Source organism: Carcharodon carcharias, chromosome 7, assembly GCF_017639515.1.
Source record: "Carcharodon carcharias isolate sCarCar2 chromosome 7, sCarCar2.pri, whole genome shotgun sequence".
Lineage (NCBI taxonomy): Eukaryota > Metazoa > Chordata > Chondrichthyes > Lamniformes > Lamnidae > Carcharodon > Carcharodon carcharias.
Window position 1 is genome coordinate 85,246,658 of NC_054473.1, and position 23,876 is coordinate 85,270,533.

General features: G+C 46.4%; 1 protein-coding gene across 2 annotated transcripts in view; it reads left to right on the forward strand.

Annotated features, from left to right (window-relative positions):
- Window positions 1-18,547: 18,547 nt before the first annotated feature.
- Window positions 18,548-23,876, forward strand: part of LOC121280554 (aminoacylase-1B-like) — a 64,764-nt gene continuing 59,435 nt past the window's right edge. For both annotated transcript variants that reach the window (XM_041192684.1, XM_041192685.1), the window contains exon 1: window positions 18,548-18,738. In XM_041192684.1, coding sequence (XP_041048618.1) covers window positions 18,651-18,738 — 88 coding nt within the window. In that variant the 5' untranslated portion in view covers window positions 18,548-18,650. The remainder of the gene's footprint in view (window positions 18,739-23,876) is intronic.

Below are 23,876 nucleotides of genomic sequence, written 5' to 3' on the forward strand. Positions count from 1 at the left end.
TTATTTCCACCCAAACTGATTCCACATCACAATCTATTGCACCTATATCACTACTCACCACCGCACTGATACTTTCCTTTATTAACAAAGCAACCCCACCTCCTCTTCCATTTTGCCTATTTTTCCAGAATGTTGAATACTCTTGAATATTGATTCCCAGTCTTGGTCACCCTGCAACCATGTCTCTGTATTAGCTATCAAGTCATATTCATTTATTCCTATTTGTGCCGTCAACTCATCTATCTTGTTACAAATGCTGCATGCATTTAGATAAAGAGCCTTAAGCTTTGACTTTTTACCAATATGACTCATTCTGGTTCTAATTTCTGCTGCACTCTTCTGCTTATATTTTCTGCTCCTTCCTGTCACATTTTGATTATCGTTCGCCTCTTCACTGCCCTGCACCTCTACGCTCTCGTTCTTTTTTGATTGGTTAAACTTCAGTTAACCCTCCCCCTGCTAATTAGTTTAAAGACCTATCCGCAACCCTAGTTATATGATTCGCCAGGACACTGGTCCCAACATGGTTCAAATGAAGCCCATCCCAATGGAACAGCTCTCTCCCTCCCCAGTACTGGTGCCAGTGCCCCATGAATCGGAACTCATTTCTCCCATACCTATCCTTGAGCCATGCATTTACCTCTCTAATATTATTTACCCCACACCAATTTGAACATGGCTCAGGTAATAATCCGGAGATTATTACCTTTGTGGTTTTGCTTTTTAATTTAGCCCCGAGCTGTTCGTAGTCCCTCAGCAGAACCTCTTTCCTAGTCCTACCAATATCATTGGTACTTACATGGACCATGACAACTGGATCCTTCCCCTCCCACTCCAAGTTCCTCTCCAACCCAGAAGAGACGTCCTTAACCTTGGCACCAGGTAAGCAACACAGCCTTCGGGACTCTTTGTCTTTGCTGCAGAGAACAGTATCTAATCTCTGAACTATGATATCCCCTATTAATGCTACATTTCTCTTTTATCCCCTGACTTGAATGGCACTCTGTACCATGGTGCTGTGGTCAGTTCACTCATCCTCCCTGCAGTCTGTGTCCTCATCCACACTGGGAGAAAGAACCATGGACATATTGGACAAGGGCACTGGCTGAGGCTCCTTCAAATCTAAATTCTGGATCCCCATACTTGCCTCACTCACTGTCACCTACTGTCCCTGATCATGGTCCAAATTTGATGTAATTAAGCTAACGGGTGTGACTGTCTCCTGAAACAGTGTCCAAGTAACTTTCCTCCTCCCTGATGTGTTGCAGTGTCCGCAGCTTGGACTTCAGCTCATCAACTCTGAGCCGAATTTCCTGGTGCTACAGATGTAGTCACTGTGGATCGCACCACCGCTACCAGCTTCCTACATACTACAGCTGCAACACAGCTCCTGCCCAACCATCTCTATTCTATTTAATTAATTAATTTGAATGCTACATATTTTAAAAGTGAATTTCTTAACTGTACTCTTAAACTGTAATAACTTCTCCAGATTATCAAACCACTTGGCCAATCAAGAGATACAGAAGAGATACCCACCAATCATGTACCTGTTTTCCTCTGATGTCACACTTCAGCTCTGACAAGTAGAAACATGTTGAAGGAGATCTCTGTTGTTGGTTTTTATCTCCCACCACCACTGTCCTTTTCACGCAGGTCTGCTCTCCGTGTGCTCTTCTTAAACTCCCGGCTCCTCTTGCGTGCTCTTTTTGAAGTCTTGGCTCCTCTCGCGTGCTCTTTTGAACTCCCGGCTCCTCTTGCGCTCTTTCTGAACTCACAGGAAAGGGGATTGTTTCTGGACCTTTCTATTACAGACTATGACACATGAGAGGGGACTGTGTCTTGATGGTTATATTGCAGACTGTGATACAGGTGACGGGATTGTGTCTGGATGGTTATATCGCAGACCTTGGTACAGGAGACGGAACTGTGTTATATTACAAATGGTTGTGTTACAATCTGGGACTGTATCTAGACCGTTATATTACAGGCTGTGATAACGGGGATGGGACTGTGTCTGGACGGTTATATCACAGACTTTGGTACAGGAAACAGAACTTTACCTGGACGTTATAATACAGACTGTAATACAGGAGAAGGGATTGTGCCTGGACCGTTATATTACAGACTGTGATACAGGGGACGGGACGGTGTCTGGATGGTTATATTACAAACTGTGATACAGGGGATTGGACTGTTTCTGAATAGTTATATTACAGATTTTGGTACTGGAGATGGGACTATGTATGGACGTTATTTTACGGATTGTGATACAGGAGATGTGACTCTGGATGTTATATTACAGACTGTGATACAAGAGACGGGACTGTGTGTGGACAGTTATATTACAGATTATGATACAGAAGGTGGGTCTGTATCTGGATGTTATATTACACACTGTGATACAGGACACGGGGCTGTGTCAGGACAGTTATATAACACACTGTAATACAGGATACATAACTGTCTCTGGACGATTATCTTACAGACTGTGATGCAAGAGACAGGACTGTGTCTGGACGATTATATTCCTGACTGATACAGGAGACGGGATTGTTTCTGGACAGTTATATTACACACTGTGATGCAGGAGGTAGGACTGCATCTGGACGTTACATTACAGACTGTGATACACGAGACGGTATTGTTTCCAGATGGTTATGTTATAAACTGTGATACAGGAGACGGGACCGTGTCTGAAAGGTTATATTACAGATATTGATATTGGAGATGGGACTGCGTCTGGACACTATCTTACAGACTGTGATACAGGAGGCAGGACTCTGCCTGAATGTTATATTACAAAATGTGATACAAGAGATGGGGCTGTGTCTGGATGGTTATATTACAGACAGTGATACAGGAGATGGGACTGTGTCTGGACGTTATTTTAGATATTGATACTGAAGATGGGACTGAGCCTGGACGTTATATTACATATTTTGATACAGGAGATGGGATTATGGACGGACATCACATTATGGAATGTGATACAGGAGACAGGGCAGTGTCTGAACGGTTATATTACAGGCTATGATGCAAGGTTATATCATAGACTGTAATACAGGAGATGAGACTGCGTTTGGACTTTATATTACAGACTGTGATACAGGGGACAGGACTGTGTCTGAATGGTTATCTTTCAGATTTTGATACTGGAGACGACACAATGTATGGACATTATATTACAGAATGTGATACAGGAGATTGGACTGTGTCTGAATGGTTATATTACAGACTGTGATAGAGGAGATGGTATTGTTTCTGGATGGTTATATCACAGGCTGTGATACATGGGATGGGATTGTGTCTGGATGGTTATGTTACAGACTTTGGTGCAGCAACGACAGGACTGCATCTGGACGTTATATTACAGACTGCGATACAGGAGATGGTATTATTTCTGGACTGTTATATTACAGACAGTGATACAGGAGACAGGACTGGGTCTAGACAGTTATATTACAGACTGTGATAAAGGAGATGGGTCTGTATCTGGACGTTATATTACAGACTGTGATACAGGAGACGGGACTGTATCTGGGCGTTATATTACATACTGTGATACAGGACACGGGACTGTCAGGACAGTTATATAACACACTGTGATACAGGATACATGACTGTCTCTGTAAGGTTACATTACAGACTGTGATACACGATATGACATTGTTTCTGGACGGTTATATTACAAACTGTGATACAGGAGACGGGACTGTGTCTTGATGGTTAAATTACAGATTTTGACACGGGAGATAGGACTAAGTCAGGACGTTATTTTACAGATTATGATACAGGAGTAGTGACTCTGTCTAGGTGTTACATTACAGGCTGTGATACAGGGGAGGGGTCTATGTCTGGACGGTTATATTACAGACTTTATACAGGAGATGGGACTGCACCTGGACATAATTTTACAGACTATGATACACAATACGGGACTCTGTCTGGATGTTGTTTTACAGAATGTGATAAAGGAGATGGGACTGTGTCTAAACAGTTATATTACAGATATTGATACTGGAGATGGGACAACATCTGGGGGTTATTTTACAGACTTTGATACAGGAGACATGACTCTGTCTGGGTGTTATATTACAGAATGTGATACAAGGGATGGGGCAGTGTCTAGATGGTTATATCATAGACTGTAATACAGGAGATGAAACTTGTCTGGACATTATATTACGGACTGTGATACAGGAGATGGGATTGTTTCTGGACAGTTATATTACGGAATGTGATACAGGAGACGATACTGTGTCTGGACCGTTATACTACATGATGTGATACAAGGGAAGGGACTGTGTCTGAATGGTTACATTTCAGATTTGATACTGGGGATGAGACTACGTATGGACTTTATTTTACAGATTATGTTACAGGAGTAGTGACTCTGTCTAGGTGTTATATTACAGGCCGTGATACCAGGGGAAGGGACTGTGTCTGGATGGTTATATTACATGCTGTGACACAGGGGAAGGACCTTGTCTGGATGGTTATATTACAGGCTGTGATACAGGGGAAGGGACTATGTTTGGATGGTTATATTACAGGCTGTGATACAGCGGATGGGACTGTGTCTGAATGGTTATATTTCAGATTTTGATACTGGGGACGAGATTACTTATGGACATTATATTATGTCTGTGATACAAGTGACGGGACTGTGTCTGGATGGTTATATCACAGACTTTGATACAGGAGATGTTACTGTGCCTGGTTGTTATATTACAGACTGTGATACAGGAGATGTGACTGTGTCTGGATGTTATATTACAGACTGTGATACAAGAGATGGGACTGTGTCTGGATGGTTATATTACAGATTTTTTCAGGAGATGGGACCGTGTCTGGACAGTTATATTACAGACTGTGATACAGGAGATGGGACTGTGTCTGGATGATTATATTTCAGATTTTGATACTGGAGACAAGACTACATATGGACCTTATATTACAGAATGTGATACAACAGAAGGTGCTGTGTCTAAATGGTTATATTACAGGCTGTGATACAGGAGACATGACCGTGTCAGGACGGTTATGAAACACACTGTGATACAGGAGACAGGACTGTGTCTGGACGTTATATTACAGACTGTGATACAGGAAACAGGACTGCTTCTGAATGTTATATTACAGGCTGTGATACAAGAGACGGGTCTGCATCTGACTGTTTATATTACCAATTGGGCTCGTCTCTTGTACTAAATGTCCAGACACAGTCACGTCTTACATATCACAGCCTATTAAAAAACCATCCAGACCCAGTCCCATCTCCTGTACCACTGTCTGCAATATAGACATCCAGACACAGTCCTGTCACCTGTATCACAGTCTGTAATATAACCGTTCATAAACAGTCCTGTGTCCTGCATCAGGGTCCGTAATATAACCATCCTGACATACTCCCAGCTCCTGTATCACAGTCTGTAATATAACCATCCAGACACAGCTCTGTCTCCTGTATCAAAGTCTGTAATATACACATCCAGGCACCTGTATCACTGTCTATAATATAACTGGGGAAACATAGTTTTGTCTCCTGCATCACAGTCTGTAATACAACTGTGCAGACACAGTCCTGTCTTCTGTATCACATGCTGAATGATAACCATTCAAATACAGTCCCATCTCCTGTAGCACAGTCTGAAATATACCCACCCAGTCACAGACCAGTCTTCTGTATCACAGTATGTAATATAACCACCCAGACACAGTCCCGTCTCCTGTGTCACCATTTGTAATATAACTGTCTGGACACAGAGCCGTCTCCTATAGCAGAGTCTGTATTATAACCATTCAGAAACAGTCCTATCTTCTGTATCACAGTCTGTAATATAATCATCCAGAAATAGTCCCATCTCGTGTTTGACAGTCTGTATTTTAACCGTTCATAAACAGTCCCTTCTCCAGTATCACAGCCTGTAATATAACCGTCTAGACCCAGTCCCATCCACTGTATCAGAGTCTGTAGTATAACCGTCCAGACACCATCTCAACTCCTGTATCACTTGCTGAATTATAACCATTTAGATACAGACCCATCTCCTGTATCACAGTCTGAAATATACCTACCCAGATATAGACCTGTCCAAACACAATCCTGTTTCCTCTAATACCATCTGTAATATAACCGTGCAAACACAGCCCTGTGTCCTGTATCATAGTCTGCATTATTAGAGTCCGGACACAATCCCATCTGCAGTATTATGGTCTCTAATATAACTGTTCAGATGCAGTTCCATCTCCTATTTCAGAGTGTGTCATATTACCGTCTGGACACAATTCTGTCTCCTATATCACAGTCTATAATATAAAAGTACAGACCCAGTCCTATCTCCTGTATCACAGTATGTAATAAAACCATCCAGACACAATCCTGTCTTCTGTATCAGTCTGTAATATAACCGTGCACACACAGTCCTGTCTTCTGTATCACAGTCTGTGATATAACCGGTGCAGAAACAGTGCCATCTCCTGTTTCACAGTCTGTAATATATCCATCCAGACACAGTCCCACCTCCTGTATCACAGTTTGTAATATAGCCATCCGGACACAGCCCAGTCTTGTGTATCACCGTCTGTAATATAACTATCCAGACACAGTCCCGTATCCTGTATCGCAGCTTGTAATATAAAAGTCCAGAGATAGTACCATCTCCTCTATTACCGTTTCTTACATGACCATCCAGTCACAGTCCACCTCCTGTAGCACATCTTTTAATATAAACGTCCAGATATAGTGCTATCTCCTGTATCACTGTCTGTAATATAACCATCCAGAAATAGTCCCGTCTCCTGTAAAACAGCCTGTAATATAATTGTCCAGTCACCGTCCCATCTCCTGTATGACAGTGTGTAATATAACCGTCCAAACACAGTCCCACCACATATAAGAGTTTGTAATATACCCATGCAGACACAGTCTCTTCTTTATCACAGTCTATAATATAACTGTCTGGACACAGTCCAGTCTTCTGCATCATCGTTGGTAATATACCCTTCCAGACACAGTCCCATCTTCTGTACCACAGTCTGTAAAATAACCATCCAGACACAGTCCCATCTCCTGTAAAACAGTCTGTAATATATCTGACCAGACAGTGCCGTCTTCTGTTTCACAGTAGTAATATATCCATCCAGACACAGTCCTGCCTCCTGTATCACAGTTTGTAATATAGCCGTCCAGACACAGTCCAGTCTTGTCTATCACAGCCTGTAATATAACAGTCCAGACAGAGTCCTGTCTCCTCTATCGCAGTCTGTAATATAACCATCCGATCAGAGAACAGTTTTCTGTATCACTATCTGCAATATAAGCATACAGACACAGTGCTGACTCCTGTATTACAGCCTGTAATATATACATCCAAACACAGTCCCCTCTCCTGCAGCACAGGCTGTAATATATCCTTCCAGATACAGTCCCGTCTTCTGTAACGCAGTCTGTAATATACGTGTCCAGACACGGACCGTCTTCTGTATCGCTGTTTGCAATATAAGCATCCAGACACAGGCCCGTCTCCTGTAAAACATTCCGTAATATATCCATCCAGACACAGTCCTGCCTCTTGTATCACAGTTTATAATATATCCATCCAGACACTGTCCTGCCTTCTGTATCACAGTCTGTAATATAGTAACATAGAGCTAAATAAAATAAGGTCTGGCAGCATCGGCGGAGAAGAAAAGAGTTGACATTTCGAGTCCTCATAACCCTTCGACAGAACTTGAGTTCGAGTCCAAGAAAGAGTTGAAATATAAGCTGGTTTAAGGTGTGTGAGTGGGGGGGGCGGAGAGATAGAGAGAGAGAGAGGTGGAGGGGGGGGCGCTGTGGTTGTAGGGACAAACAAGCAGTGATAGAGGCAGATCATCAAAAGATGTCAATGACAATAGTACAATAGAACACATAGGTGTTAAAGTTGGTGATATTATCTAAACGAATGTGCTAATTAAGAATGGATGGTAGGGCACTCAAGGTATATCTCTAGTGGGGTTTTTTTTTTAATTTTTTTAAATTTTTTTTTTAAATAATGGAAATAGGTGGGAAAAGGAAAATCTTTATAATTTATTGGAAAAAAAAGGAAGGGGGAAACAGAAAGGGGGTGGGGATGGGGGAGGGAGCTCACGACCTAAAGTTGTTGAATTCAATATTCAGTCCGGAAGGCTGTAAAGTGCCTAGTCGGAACACGAGGTGTTGTTCCTCCAGTTTGCGTTGGGCTTCACTGGAACAATGCAGCAAGCCAAGGACAGACATGTGGGCAAGAGAGCAGGGAGGTTTGGGTCATTCTTGCGGACAGACCGCAGGTGTTCTGCAAAGCGGTCGCCCAGTTTACGTTTGGTCTCTCCAATGTAGAGGAGACCACATTGGGAGCAACGAATGCAGTAGACTAAGTTGGGGGAAATGCAAGTGAAATGCTGCTTCACTTGAAAGGAGTGTTTGGGTCCTTGGACGGTGAGGATAGAGGAAGTGAAGGGGCAGGTGTTGCATCTTTTGCGTGGGCATGGGGTGGTGCCATAGGAGGGGGTTGAGGGGGCGATGGAGGAGTGGACCAGGGTGTCCCGGAGGGAGCGATCCCTACGGAATGCCAATAAGGGGGGTGAAGGGAAGATGTGTTTGGTGGTGGCATCATGCTGGAGTTGGCGGAAATGGCGGAGGATGATCCTTTGAATGCGGAGGCTGGTGGGGTGATAAGTGAGGACAAGGGGGACCCTATCATGTTTCTGGGAGGGAGGAGAAGGCGTGAGGGCAGATGCGCGGGAGATGGGCCGGACACGGTTGAGGGCCCTGTCAACGACCATGGGTGGAAAACCTCGGTTAGGGAAGAAGGAGGACATGTCAGAGGAACTGTTTTTGAAGGTATCTGGCGCACTGACCTCTACCTCGCGGAGGCTGAGTGTCAACTCGCAGACACTTCCTCCTCCCTCTCCCTGGACCATGACCCCACCACTGAACATCAAACCATTGTTTCCAGGACTGTCACTGACCTCATCTCCTCTGGGGATCTCCCTCACATAGCTTCCAACCTGATAGTCGCCCAACCTCGGACGGCCCGCTTCTATCTCCTACCCAAAATCCACAAACAGAACTGTCCCAGTAGACCGATCGTCTCAGCTTGCTCCTGCCCCACAGAACTCATTTCTCGTTATCTTGACTCCCTTCTCTCTCCCCTTGTCCAGTCCCTTCCCACCTACATCCGTGATTCCTCTGACACCTTACGTCACATCAACAATTTCCAGTTCCCTGGCCCCAACCGCTTCCTCTTCACCATGGACGTCCAATCCCTCTACACCTCCATCCCCCACCAGGATGGTCTGAGGGCCCTTAGCTTCTTCCTCGAACAGAAGCCCGAACAATCCCCCTTGTCCTCACTTATCACCCCACCAGCCTCCGCATTCAAAGGATCATCCTCCGCCATTTCCGCCAACTCCAGCATGATGCCACCACCAAACACATCTTCCCTTCACCCCCCTTATTGGCATTCCGTAGGGATCGCTCCCTCCGGGACACCCTGGTCCACTCCTCCATCGCCCCCTACTCCTCAACCCCCTCCTATGGCACCACCCCATGCCCACGCAAAAGATGCAACACCTGCCCCTCCACTTCCTCTCTCCTCACCGTCCAAGGACCCAAACACTCCTTTCAAGTGAAGCAGCATTTCACTTGCATTTCCCCCAACTTAGTCTACTGCATTCGTTGCTCCCAATGTGGTCTCCTCTACATTGGAGAGACCAAACGTAAACTGGGCGACCGCTTTGCAGAACACCTGCGGTCTGTCCGCAAGAATGACCCAAACCTCCCTGTCGCTTGCCATTTTAACACTCCACCCTGCTCTCTTGCCCACATGTCTGTCCTTGGCTTGCTGCATTGTTCCAGTGAAGCCCAACGCAAACTGGAGGAACAACACGTCATGTTCCGACTAGGCACTTTACAGCCTTCCGGACTGAATATTGAATTCAACAACTTTAGGTCGTGAGCTCCCTCCCCCATCCCCACCCCCTTTCTGTTTCCCCCTTCCTTTTTTTTCCAATAAATTATAAAGATTTTCCTTTTCCCACCTATTTCCATTATTTAAAAAAAATTTTTTAAAAAATTAAAAAAAAATAAAAAAAACCCCCCACTAGAGATATACCTTGAGTGCCCTACCATCCATTCTTAATTAGCACATTCGTTTAGATAATATCACCAACTTTAACTTTAACACCTATGTGTTCTATTGTCTCTTTGTCTCTCTATCTCTCCGCCCCCCACACACACACCTTAAACCAGCTTATATTTCAACTCTTTCTTGGACTCGAACGCAAGTTCTGTCGAAGGGTCATGAGGACTCGAAACGTCAACTCTTTTCTTCTCCGCCGATGCTGCCAGACCTGCTGAGTTTTTCCAGGTAATTCTGTTTTTGTTTTGTTCTATTGTACTATTGTCATTGACATCTTTTGATGATCTGCTTCTATCACTGCTTGTTTGTCCCTACAACCACAGCCCCCCCCCCCTCCACCTCTCTCTCTCTCTATCTCTCCGCCCCCCCCACTCACACACCTTAAACCAGCTTATATTTCAACTCTTTCTTGGACTCGAACTCAAGTTCTGTCGAAGGGTCATGAGGACTCGAAACGTCAACTCTTTTCTTCTCCGCCAATGCTGCCAGACCTGCTGAGTTTTTCCAGGTAATTCTGTTTTTGTTTTGGATTTCCAGCATCCGCAGTTTTTTTGTTTTTATATATAAATAAAATAAGAGCAGGACTAGGTCAGTTAGCCCTTTGAGCCTGCTCCGCCATTCAATATGATCATGGTTGATCCTTTATCTCAATGCCATACTCCTGCTCTCTCCCCATACCCCTTGATACATTTAGAGTCCAGAAATCAATTTCATTCTTAAATATATTTAGTGACTTGCCCTCCACAGCCCCCTGTGTTAGAGAATTCCACAGGTTCACCACCCTCTGAGTGAAATTACTCCTCATCTCAGTTGTAAATGGCTGTATCCTTATGGGTGACCCCTTATTCTAGGCCCTCCAGCCAGAGGAAATATTATCCCTGTAACCAGTCCATCCCTATCAGAATTTTATGCGTTTCAATGAGATCTCCTCTCATTCTTCCAAACTCCTTGAATACAGACTTAGTCGGCCCAATCTCTCCTCATACAACAATCCTGCTGTCCCAGGAATCAGTCTGGTGAACCTTCACTGCACTCTCTATGGCAAATATATCCTTTCTTAGGTAAGGAGAGAAAAACTGCACACAGCACTCCTGGTGTGGTTTGACCAAGGCCTTGTACAACTGCAGTAAGACATCCTTACTCCTGTATTCAAGTCCTTTTGCAATGAAGGCCAACATACCATTTGCCTTCTTAACTGCTTGCTGCACCTGCATGCTTGCTTTCAGTGACTGGTGTACAAGGACACCCAGGTCCCTTTGGACATCAACCTTTTCCAATCTATCACCATTTAAATAATACTCTGCTATTTTTTTTCCTACTGAAGTGGATAACTTCATACTTATTCGAGTTATACTGCATCTGCAATGTATTTGCCCACTCACTCAACCTGTCTAAATTATTTTGTCGCCTCCTGATATCCTCTTCAATGGTCATTTTCCCACCAAGTTTCATGTCATCAGCAAATTTGGAAATATTACATTTGGTTCCCTCATCCAAATCACTGATATATATTCTGCATCTACCCTGTCTAGTCCTGTTAGAATTTTATAGGTTTCTATAAGATCCCCCCCTCATTCTTCTGAACTCCAGCGAATATAATCCTAAACGACTCAATCTCTCCTCACATGTCAGTCCCACCATCCCAGGAATCAGTCGGGTAAAGCTTTGCTGCACTCCCTCTATAGCAAGTACATCCTTCCTCAGATAAAGTGACCAAAGCTGCACACAATATTCCAGGTGTGGTCTCACCAAGGCCCTGTATGATTGCAGCAAGACATCCCTGCTCCTGTACTCGAATCCTCTCGCTATGAAGGCCAACATACCACTTGCCTTCTTTACCGCCTGCTGCACCTGCATGCTTACCTTCAGCGACTGGTGTACGAGAACACCCAGGTCTCGTTACACATTCCCCTCTCTCAATTTATAGCCATTTAGATAATAATCTGCCTTCCTGATTTTGCTACCAAAATGGATAACCTCACATTTATCCACATTATACTGCATCTGCCATGCTTTTGCCCACTCACTCAGCTTGTCCAAACCATACTGAAGCATCTCTGCATCCTCCTCACAGCTCACCCTCCCACCCAGCTTTGTGTCATCTGCAAATTTGGAGATATTACATTAAGTTCTCTCATCTAAATCATTAACATATATTGTTAATAGCTGGGGTCCCAGCACAGATCCCTGGGGTACCCCACTAGTCACTGCCTGCCATTCAAAAAAGACAAGTTTATTCCTACTCTTTGTTTCCTGTCTGCCAACCAGTTTTCTATCCATCTCAATACACTACACCCAATCCCATGTGCTTTAATTTTACACACCAATCTCTTCTGTGGGACTTTATCAGAAGCTTTCTGAAAATCCAATTACGCCACATCCACTGGTTCTCCCTTAACTATTCTGCTAGCTACATCCTCAAAAAACTCCAGTAGGTTTGTCAAACATGATTTCCCTTTCATAAATCCATGCTGACTTTGTCAAATCCCGCTGCTATTTTCTAAATGTCCTGTTATCACATCCTTTATAATAGACTGTCACATTTTCCTTACTACTGATGTTAGGCTAACTGGCTGTAATTCGCTGTTTTTACAGAATCACAGAATCTCACAGTGCAGAAGAGGCCCTTCGGCCCATCGAGTCTGCACCAACACGTGAGAAACACCTGACCTACCTAACTAATCCCATTGACCAGCACTTGGCCCATAGCCTTGAATGTTATGATGTGCCAAGTGCTCATCCAGGTACTTTTTGAAGGATGTGAGACAACCCTCCTCCACCACACTCCCAGGCAGCGCATTCCAGACCGTCACCACCCTCTGGATAAAAAAGTTTTTTCTCACATCCCCCCTAAACCTCCTGCCCCTCACCTTGAACTTATGTCACCCTTCAATTAAGGGGAACTGCTACTCCCTATTCACCCTGTCCATGCCTCTCATAATCTTGTACACCTCGATCAGGTCGCCCCTCAGTCTTCTCTGCTCCAACGAAAACAACTCAAGTCTATCCAACCTCTCTTCATAACTTAAATGTTTCATCCCAGGCAACATCCTGGTGAATCTCCTCTGCACCCTCTCCAGTGCAATCACATCCTTCCTATAATGTGGTGATCAGAACTGCACACAATACTCCAGCTGTGGTCTCACCAAGGTTCTATACAACTCCAACATGTCCTCCCTACTTTTGTAATCTATGCCTTGATTGATAAAGGCAAGTGTCCCATATGCCTTTTTCACCACCCCACTAACATGCCCCTCCGCCTCCAGAGATCTATGGACACACACGCCAATGTCCCTTTGTTCCTCAGAACTTCCTAGTGTCATGCCCATTGAATACTTCCTTGTCAAATTACTCCTTTCAAAGTGTATCACCTCACACTTTTCAGGGTTAAATTCTACCTGCCACTAATCTGTCCATTTGACCATCCCGTCTCTCTCTTCCTGTAGCTCAAGACACTCAACCTCACTGTTAACCACTCGGCCAATCTTTGTGTCATCCGCAAACTTACTAATCCTACCACCCAAATAGTCATCTATGTCGTTTATATATATGACGAATAATAGGGGACCGAGCACAGATCTCTGTGGTATGCCACTGGACACTGGCTTCTAGTCACTAAAGCAGCCTTCTGTCATCACCCTCTATCTCCTACAACTAAGCCAATTTTGAATCCACCTTATCAAATTACCCTGTATCCCTTGTGCATTTGCCTTCTTTATAAGTCTCCCATATGGGACCTTGTCAAAGGCTTTGCTGAAATCCATGTAAACTACATCAACTGCACTACCCTCATCTACACACCTGGTCACCTCCTAAAAAAATTCAATCAAATTTTGTTAGGCATGACCTCCCTCTGACAAAGCCATGCTGACTATCCCTGATCAAACCTTGCCTCTCCAAGTGGAGTTAGATTCTCTCCTTCAGAATTTTCTTCAATAGTTTCCCAACTACTGACGTGAGACTCACTGGCCTGTAGTTCCCTGGCTTATCTCTACAACCCTTCTTAGATAACGGAACCACATTAGCTGTTCTCCAGTCTTCTGGCACCTCCCCCGTGGCCAGAAAGGAGTTAGAAATTTGGGTCAGAGCCCCTGCGATCTCCTCCCTTGCCTCCCTCAACAGTCTGGGACACCATTCATCCATTTTCTTCCTCCCTCCTTTTATAAATAGCGGGGTTACACGTGCCACCCTCCAATCTGCCAGGAAGGTTCCAGAATCAACAGGATTTTGGAAGATGACAACCAACGCATCCAGTATTTCCACGGCCACCTCCTTTAGTACCCTGGGATGTAGATTGTCAGGCCCTGGGGATTTATCGGCTTTCAGCCCCATTAATTTCTCCAGCACTATTGTTTTAGTAATACTAATTTCCTTCAATTCCTCCTACTCACGAGACCCTTGGTTCCCTAGTATTTCTGGGAAGTTATTTGTGTCTTCCTACTTTTCTGCCTTTAATTCCTATCTTTGTTTCCCTCTCTGTGTCTCCGTGGTCAGGTTCCCATCCCCCTGCCAATCTAGTTTAAACTCTCCCCCACAGTATGAGCAAATACCCCTGCAAGGATATTGTCCTGCTGGGGTGTGACCCATCCATCTTCCCCAGAATTTGTCCCAATTCCTCAGGAATCTAAATCCCGCCTTCCTACACCATCTCTCCAGCAATGCATTCATCTGGTCTATTCTCCTATTCCTGATCTCGCAAGCACGTGGCACTGGGAGTAATCCTGAGATTACTACCTTTGAGGTCCTGCTTTTTAATTTATTTGGTATATCCCTATATTCTACTTTCAGGACCTCATCCCTCTTTTTACCCAAGTTGTTGGTACCGATATGGACCACAACCTCTGGCCATTCACTTTCCCCCTTCAGAATGTCCTGCAGTTGCTCAGTGACATCCTTGACCCTGGCACCAGGGAGGCAACATACCTTCCTGGTGTCATGTCTGCAGCCACAGAAACATCTATCTGTTCCCCTTATGATAGAATCCCTTATCACTATTACTCTCCCGCTCTTTTCCACCCCACACTGTGCAGCTGAGCCACTTGTGGTGTCACGGACATGGCCCTTCTTGCATTCCCCTGAGAAACCATCTGCCCCAGCAGTATCCAAAAAGGAAAATTTGATGGAGAGGGAGAGGGTGATGGACCCAGGGAACTTCTGCACTACCTGCCTAGTGTTTCTCTCTGTCTGGCGGTCACCCATTCCCTTTCTGCCTATGTGATCTTTACCTGCGGTGTGACCACTTCACTATATATGCTATGCATGAAGATCATATCCTTGAGGATACTGGAAGTGTCCCTGATTTCCCACATTGCACAGGAGGAGCATTCCACTTGGCCGAGCCACCCTGCCATGGCTTACCCTTAAATAACTCCCTTTACTTGTAATTCCTCTAGTTTAGAGAATATTAAGGGCAGGTCCGTCACTCTTCTTACTGAGGAAAGATAGAAAATGAAAGGATCACCTCCTTCTCTCTTCAGCAAACTCCCTCTCTCACCGAACTCCAATTGGAGCTCTGCAATACGGCCCAGAGCAGTACTCCATGCGGACAAAAGCAGCACTGTCAATGGCTTGCTTTTATGTTGTCTGAATCTAGCTTCTGAAATCCTGCTTAAGCCAGAGCCTATATAATCCCTGTTTTAAAGCTGGACTAAAACTTACCTTCTCCCAACCCAAAGGGCAACTTTTAGTTAGCAGCTAAATTTAGTTAGCAGAGAAAGATTAGACTTTAGACAGAAATTAACCCTTAAAAGCCCATCTCTTACCAAACTCCAACTGAAGCACTCTAATGTATCCAAAGCAGCACTGTCTAGAAGCAGTTCTGTCTCCTGTATCACAGTCTGTAATATAACCATCCAGAACAGTCCCATCTCCTGTATCACAGCCTGTAATGCTAAAAAAAAGAGACATGTCTAAGCTTATTGTCTTGCACCCATCAGGACACTCGCAAGAATACCAATATAAGGGTTTAAACAACAATTTATGCCCTATACGAGCAGAGTGCTGATTGGTTGGCAAGTAGCATTGCCATGGAGAATGCACCACTGATGGTGACTTACAGTTTGAAATGTTAAATTGTTTGAAATTTAAATCGGGCTGCTTGACCCTGATTGGTCAAGGCATTGCCCTTAGGAATGAGTCAGCGAATGGCCGTCACTTATTTTGTTTAGCTGATACAGACGCAATGTGTGTACTTGTTCTTTCTGTCTGCGAAGAGCAAGTCCTGTGTATGTAGCTTCCAGTACACGCAAATGCGCCACATTGCGAGCCTGACTGACAATCTTAGATTGGTTGTCAGTGTAATTCTTAGCACACTGAGGATTATTTAGCAATCCAGTCACGGAATCACATCTAACATTGGACACTGTGTTTTGAGTTTTGCAAGCCCAGACTGGTTGGGAACAGAAACAAAAACAGAAACAGAAATACCTGGAAAAACTCAGCAGGTCTGGCAGCATTGAAGGGTCATGAGGACTCGAAACGTCAACTGTGCTCTTCTCCGCCGATGCTGCTAGACCTGCTGAGTTTTTCCAGGTATTTCTGTTTCTGTTTTTGTTTTGGATTTCCAGCATCCGCAGTTCTTTGTTTTTATCTCTGGTTGGGAACAGTCTGTACTCTGTTGCGAACAGCGGCTGGGACATGCTGTTTGGTACGATCTGCCGGTCTACATCACACTGGCACTGAAATTCATATACCACATTACTCCTTTGTGTGTTAGGGAGAATGTCTTTTTAGCTCGATGGCAGCATCCTGTTAGTTGCGAATACCACTCATGGCAGCGTGAAACAGTTTGAGACCACTTGCCCTTCTAGGGCAATCTGAGGTAGGCTGAAAGTGACAGCCTTAGGCCCATTCATGAGTTTGCATGATACACAGCATGAAATGATCTGATCAGAGTAACCAATATCCTGCAGGATGCCATTGATGTGCCCTATTTCAGCATCAAACTTGCATGGGGAGCAAATTGCTCAGGCCCCATTTACACAGTACCCTTTCCTCCATAACACTCCCTGTTAGTAGACAGAATGATTAGAGGCAGAAAACTGAAATAATAATCAACCCTTAGCAACTATAATGGATAAATGTGAGCAAATGTCACACTGCCTCTTCCCTGCCTCCAGTCCAATGATTGGTTTAGTTTCATTCATTCCCCAGCTGAATTGCTGACAATAAAATGATTGGACCTGAAGGTCATACTGCTTGTGATGTTTGTAATCTCGGCGAGCGTGCAATCGTGAGCTGTGTGAACAGTCCAATGATCACTTTGGTCGACAAGATCGAACGATCCATTAGGAATTTATCTGAAACTTTGGTTTCCACCTTCTAGTCGGTCACCAAAAAGTGGATTGGGCAAATTGTACGTTGCATCACCCACTTCACATCGCCTGGGCCCAGCAAAGGCAAATGTGAGCTGGGGAAGGAGGGGAAGGGAGGGGGAGGGAAAGGGAGAGGGCGTTGGGGTGGGGGGAGGGAGAGGAAGGAAGAGGAGGGAAGGCAGGTGGAGGGAGGGGAGGGAGGGGAGGGAGGGAAGGCAGGTGGAGGGAGGGGAGGGAGGGAAGGCAGGTGGAGGGAGGGGAGGCAGGTGGAGGGCTGGGGAGGAGAGGGAGAGGAGAAGGGTGGAAGGAAGCAAGGCATAGCAAAGTGAATGGGAGGAAAGGAGAGGGAGAGGGAGGGGGAGGGGAAAAGGGGAGGGAGGGAGGGGGAGGGGAAATGTGGAGGGGGAGGGGGAGGGGGAGGGGAAACGTGGAGGGGGAGGGGGAGGGGAAACGTGGAGGGGGAGGGGGAGGGGAAATGTGGAGGGGGAGGTGAAACGTGGAGGGGGAGGGGAAACGAGGAGGGGAAGGGGGAGGGGAAACGTGGAGGGGGAGGGGGAGGGGAAACGTGGAGGGGGAGGGGAAACGTGGAGGGGAGGGGGAGGGGAAAGGGAAATGGGGAAGGGAGGGGAAATGGGGAGGGGGAGGGGAAATAGGGAGGGGGACGGGGATGGGGAAATGGGGAGGGGGATGGGGAGGGGGAGAGGGAGGGGGACGGGAAATGGGGAGGTGGAGGAGACGGGAAATGGGGAGGTGGGGAAGGGGGAGTGGAGGGGGAATGGGTGGAGTTGGGGGGGGATGGATGGGGGTGAAAGGGGGATGGATTGGGGTGGAGGGGAGGGAAGGAGTGGGGGTGAGGGGAAGGTAGGGGGAAGGGCAGGTGGGTAAGGAGTGGAGAGGGGAGGGGGGAAAGGAGAGGGGGCGGGGCAGAGGGTGAGAGGGGGTGGGGTGGGGGGGATGGGAGAGGGGGCGGGATGGGGGGGAATGAGGGGGCGGGGGGAGAGTGAGGGGGCGGGGCCGGGGGAGAGTGAGGGGGCGGGGCGGGGCGGAGAGTGAGGGGGCGGGGTTTGCTGCTGTCCGTTTGCGGCTGTGATGGCAGCGGCGGTTGGGAGGATTGTGTGCGAAGGTGTTGTCTCTCACACAGAGTGAGGCCTCGGCACAGCCGCTGTACAGGATGGGTGGACAGCAAGAAGAAGAACCGAGTGTCCGCTTGTTCCGGGAGTACCTGCGAATCAGAACCGTGCACCCTCAGCCACACTATGGTAAGGTGGCTGTGCTGATGTGAGTGCTGCAGACTGGGCCTCCGTACAATGCGCTGATTATCACAGACTCAGCCACCTCCCGCGTTATGTATCTTCATCTTGTGGCTACGCTCACACACCAGCTTAGATCCAAATGTTTCTCTTTTTATTGCTGGCTTTGTTTCTGTTGCTCCAGGGGAGGAGAATTTAGAGTTGGATAAAGAAATCTTCTATTGTTAGCCCTCAGTGCTAGTTTCACACAGTCCCAGGATTGGTAGAGCACAGGCAGGTCAGAGTCAACAGCCTTTCTTTCACTCTGCAACAGTGTGGCATGTGTGACATTTTTCAACACCAGCCATCTACCAGGAGTGAGCTTGCAGGTTGGTGGGGAATTTAGTGAGGGCTTTCTGCCTGTTCACGTCAGCATCTGTCCAAGGGGTTTCTTTCTTGTAGGACCCTCAGTGCAGACCGAGTCTTTCACCTGATCAGTCCCGACCTCAGTAGTAGCATTCTGTCCTCTAGATCCCAGAGCCCAGACTGACAGTACTGAAGGTACTTGCTTGAGATATTAGGCTGAGACCCCATCTGCCTTGACAACTGGTCATGCAAGATCCTGTGGGACTCTTTGAAGAAGAGTTGGTGAGTTCGATTTCGGCCAATATTTAACCCTGGCCCAACACCATCAAATATAATGAGAAAATGTTGGAAATACTCAGCTCGTGTTTCACAGCACCTGTGAGAGAAAAAAAATAGAGTTTCATCAAATACAGTATAGATTTGTTTATCTCAGGGTTGCTCTCCTTGGAGAAGAGAAGGTTGAGAGGAGATTTGATAGAGGTTTTCAAAATCATGACTGGTCTGGACAGAGTAGATAGGGAGAAACTATTCCCATTGGCAGAAGGATCGAGAACCAGAGGGCAGTGATTGAAGGTAATCGGTAAAAGAGCCAGAGGCGCCATGAGGAAGAGCTTTTTCATGCAGCAAGCGGTTAGGATCTGGAATGCACTGCCTGAAAGTGTGATGGCAACAGGACCAATCATGGCTTTCAAAAGAGAGTTGGATTATTATCTGAAGAGAAAAAAAAATTGAAGGGCTGCAGGAAAAAGGCGGGGGAATTGGACGAGATGAGTTCCTCCAGCAGAGAGCTAGCACACACGATGGGCTGAATGGGCTCCTGTGCTGTAACTGTTGGATGATTCTGTAAATTATCTGTTCCATTTGCCTGCGAAGTGCCTTTGTGTAGCTGAGGATGTGAAAAACAATAAAAATGCAAATTCTTCCCCCTACTTTCCTTGAAACTGATAGGTAATGTAATATAACAAGACACAGATCAGTATATGAACCTGCTAGGAGCATAGGAAACGTACACAATAACTGAACTTCCTCAGCCCTCTGGATTAGAGAATTCCAAAGATTCACCACCCTCTGAGTGAAGAAATTCTTCCTCATCTCAGTTATAAATGGCCTTTTCAGAGAGTATGGTCCCTGGTTCTAGACTCCCCAACCAGTGGAACATCCTTCCTGCATCTACTCTGTCGAACCGTGTAAGACCATAAGCTACGTCTATGGAGTGTAGTGGTTATGTCAGTGGGCTAATAGTTTAGAGAATGTGTGTTCAAATCCCACCAGTTTGAGATTTTTTAAATTCAGTTTTAAAAACCTGGAGTTGGTGTCGGTAAAGAGACCATGGAGCTGTTGGCTTGTCATAAAAACCTAACTAGGTTCATTAATGCCCTTCAGGGGAGAAATCCTCCTGTCCTTACCCGGCCTGGCCTGTATGTGATTGTAGTCCCACACCAACATGGTTGACTCCAAACTGCCCTCTGAAGTTGACGGACAAGCTACTCAGTTGTGTAGAAGACATCCCACCACCATCTGGGTAACTAGGGATGGGCCATAAATGCCAGCCACGGCCTGAAAATGTTTTAAAGAAAGATAAAATGGATTCTTTCTCAGATAATTAACCATTTCTACATGTAAGCTAAAAATATATAGACAGGTAGTATTGGTTGGTACTTGTCTGTTGCTCTCGATTGGAACAACTATTCAGATTAACAACAGAAAATGTTGGGAATATTAGCAGGTCATGCAGCATTCCGTGAGAGAAACAGAGTTAAATGCTTCAGGTCGATGAACTAGGAGCTTTGGGACATCATGCGGTGGATATAATCCCAAAACTGTTGGAGATTTAACTTTTATCAGCAAGGCACAGAGGGATTGGGGGAGAGTAAAAGAGGAAGGTAGGAAAAGAGAGCAAGACAGGAGGGGGTGATAAATGGACAAGAAGAGAGAGAAGAAATGAGTCAAGCAGTGATGTAAACAATTACAACAGAATTAGAGAGAGAAGGGAAACATGGAAAATCAGCCTCAGACTAAGGCGCCTGTGACCTGGGAAGAAAAGCAAGTGAGCCTTGGGATGCGTTGCTGTCCAAGTACTGATAGGGGATCCCCATCCTAGTCACGAAGGGCCAAATGGCCTCCTTTGGCATTGTTAAAGTTATGTGATTCTGTGATATCAGCCATCTCACTGATAGGGGATTCCATCCCAATGCCCGTTTGTGGGAGCATCTGTCTGTTTTCATTCCCTCACAGTGTCTTGGCCCACTCCCTTGTTATTCACTCATCCCCACCCCCCCGTTCCCTTAGAATAACCAGGAAGAGGATTTGGACATTGGGGGAGACCGAGTGCCATGGGAGAGGGTCAGGAAACTGGGAGAGAGTGAATAACGTGGTAGAGGGTCAAGAAACTGGGAGAGAGTGAATGACACGGGAGAGAGTGAATGACACGGGAGAGAGTGAATGACACGGGAGAGAGTGAATGACACAGGAGAAGGCCAGGAAACTGGGAGGGAGTGAATAACATGGGAGAGGGTCAGGAAACTGGGAGAGAGTGAATGACAAAGGAGAGGGTTTGGACACTGGGAGATAGTGAATCACATGGGAGAGGGCCAGGAAACTGGGAGAGAGTGAATAATGTGGGAGAGGGTCAGGAAACTGGGCGAGTGAATGACAAGGGAGAGGGTTTGAACACTTGGAGAGAGTTTGGACACTAGGAGAGAGTGAATCACACGGGAGAGGGTCAGGAAACTGGGAGAGAGTGAATGACATGGGGAGAGGGTTTGGACACCAGGAGAGAATGAATAACGCGGGAGAGGGTCAAGAAACTGGGAGAGAGTGAATGAAACGGGAGAGGGCCAGGAAACTGGGAGAGAGTCAGGAAACTGGGAGAGAGTGAATGACAAGGGAGAGGGTTTGGACATAGGGAGAGAGTGAATGACCTGGGAGAGGGTTTGGACACTGGGAGAGAGTGAATGACACGGGAGAGGGCCAGGAAACTGGGAGAGAGTGAATGACACGGGAGAGACTGAATGACACGCGAGAGGGCCAGGAAACTGGGAGAGGGTCAGGAAACTGGGAGAGAGTGAATAATGTGGGAGAGGGACAGGAAACTGGGAGAGAGTGAATGACAAGGGAGAGGGTTTGGACACTGGGAGATAGTGAATCACATGGGAGAGGGCCAGGAAACTGGGAGAGAATGAATAATGTGGGAGAGGGACAGGAAACTGGGAGAGAGGGAATGAGCTGGGAGAGAGTTTGGACACTCGGAGATAGTGAATCACATGGGAGAGGACCAGGAAACTGGGAGAGAGTGAATAACATGGGAGAGGGTCAGGAAACTGGGCGAGTGAATGACAAGGGAGAGGGTTTGGACACTTGGAGAGAGTGAAAAACGCAGGAGAGGGTCAGGAAACTGGGAGAGAGTGAATGAGAAGGGAGAGGGTTTGGACACTTGGAGAGAGTTTGGACACTAGGAGAGAGTGAATAACACGGGAGAGGGTCAGGAAACTGGGAGAGAGTGAATGACATGGGGAGAGGGTTTGGACACCAGGAGAGAGTGAAAAACGCAGGAGAGGGTCAGGAAACTGGGAGAGAGTGAATGACACGGCAGAAGGTGAGGAAACTCGGAGAGACTAAATAACATGGGAGAGGGTCAGGAAACTGGGAGAGAGTGAATGACAAGGGAGAGGGTTTGGACATAGGGAGAGAGTGAATGACCTGGGAGAGGGTTTGGACACTGGGAGAGAGTGAATGACACGGGAGAGGGCCAGGAAACTGGGAGAGAGTGAATGACACGGCAGAAGGTGAGGAAACTCGGAGAGACTAAATAACATGGGAGAGGGTCAGGAAACTGGGAGAGAGTGAATGACATGGGAGAGGTTCAGGGCACTGGGAGAGAGTGAATGACACGGGAGAGGGTTTGGACACTGGGAGAGGGTGAATAACACGGGAGAGGGTCAGGAAACTGGGAGAGAGTGAATGACAAGGGAGAGGGTTTGGACACTGGGAGATAGTGAATCACATGGGAGAGGGCCAGGAAACTGGGAGAGAGTGAATAATGTGGGAGAGGGTCAGGAAACTGGGAGAGAGTGAATGAGCTGGGAGAGGGTTTGGATATTGGGAGATAGTGAATCACATGGGAGAGGGCCAAGAAACTGGGAGAGAGTGAATAACATGGGAGAGGGTCAGGAAACTGGGCGAGTGAATGACAAGGGAGAGGGTCAAGAAACTGGGAGAGAGTGAATGAGAAGGGAGAGGGTTTGGACACTGGGAGAGAGTGAATGACCCGGGAGAGGGTTTGGACACTGGGAGTGAGTGAATAACACGGGAGAGGGTCAGGAAACTGGGAGAGAGTGAATGACACGGCAGAAGATGAGGAAAATGGGAGAGAGTGAATAACACGGGAGAGGGTCAGGAAACTGGGAGAGAGTGAATGACATGGGAGAGGGCCAGGAAACTGGGAGAGAGTGTATAACACGGGAGAGGGTCACGAAACTGGGAAAGAGTGAATAAAGTGGGAGAGGGTCAGGAAACTGGGAGAGAGTGAATGACAAGGGAGAGGGTTTGGACACTGGGAGAGAGTGAATGAGCTGGGAGAGGGTTTGGACATTGGGGGAGACCGAGTGACACGGGAGAGTGTCAGGGAACTGGGAGAGAGTGAATAACATGAGAGAGAGTCAAGAAACTGGGAGAGAGTGAATGACACGGGAGAAGGCCAGGAAACTGGGAGAGAGTGAATAACGTGGTAGAGGGTCAAGAAACTGGGGGAGAGTGAATGACAAGGGAGAGGGTTTGGACACTGGGAGAGAGTGAATGAGCTT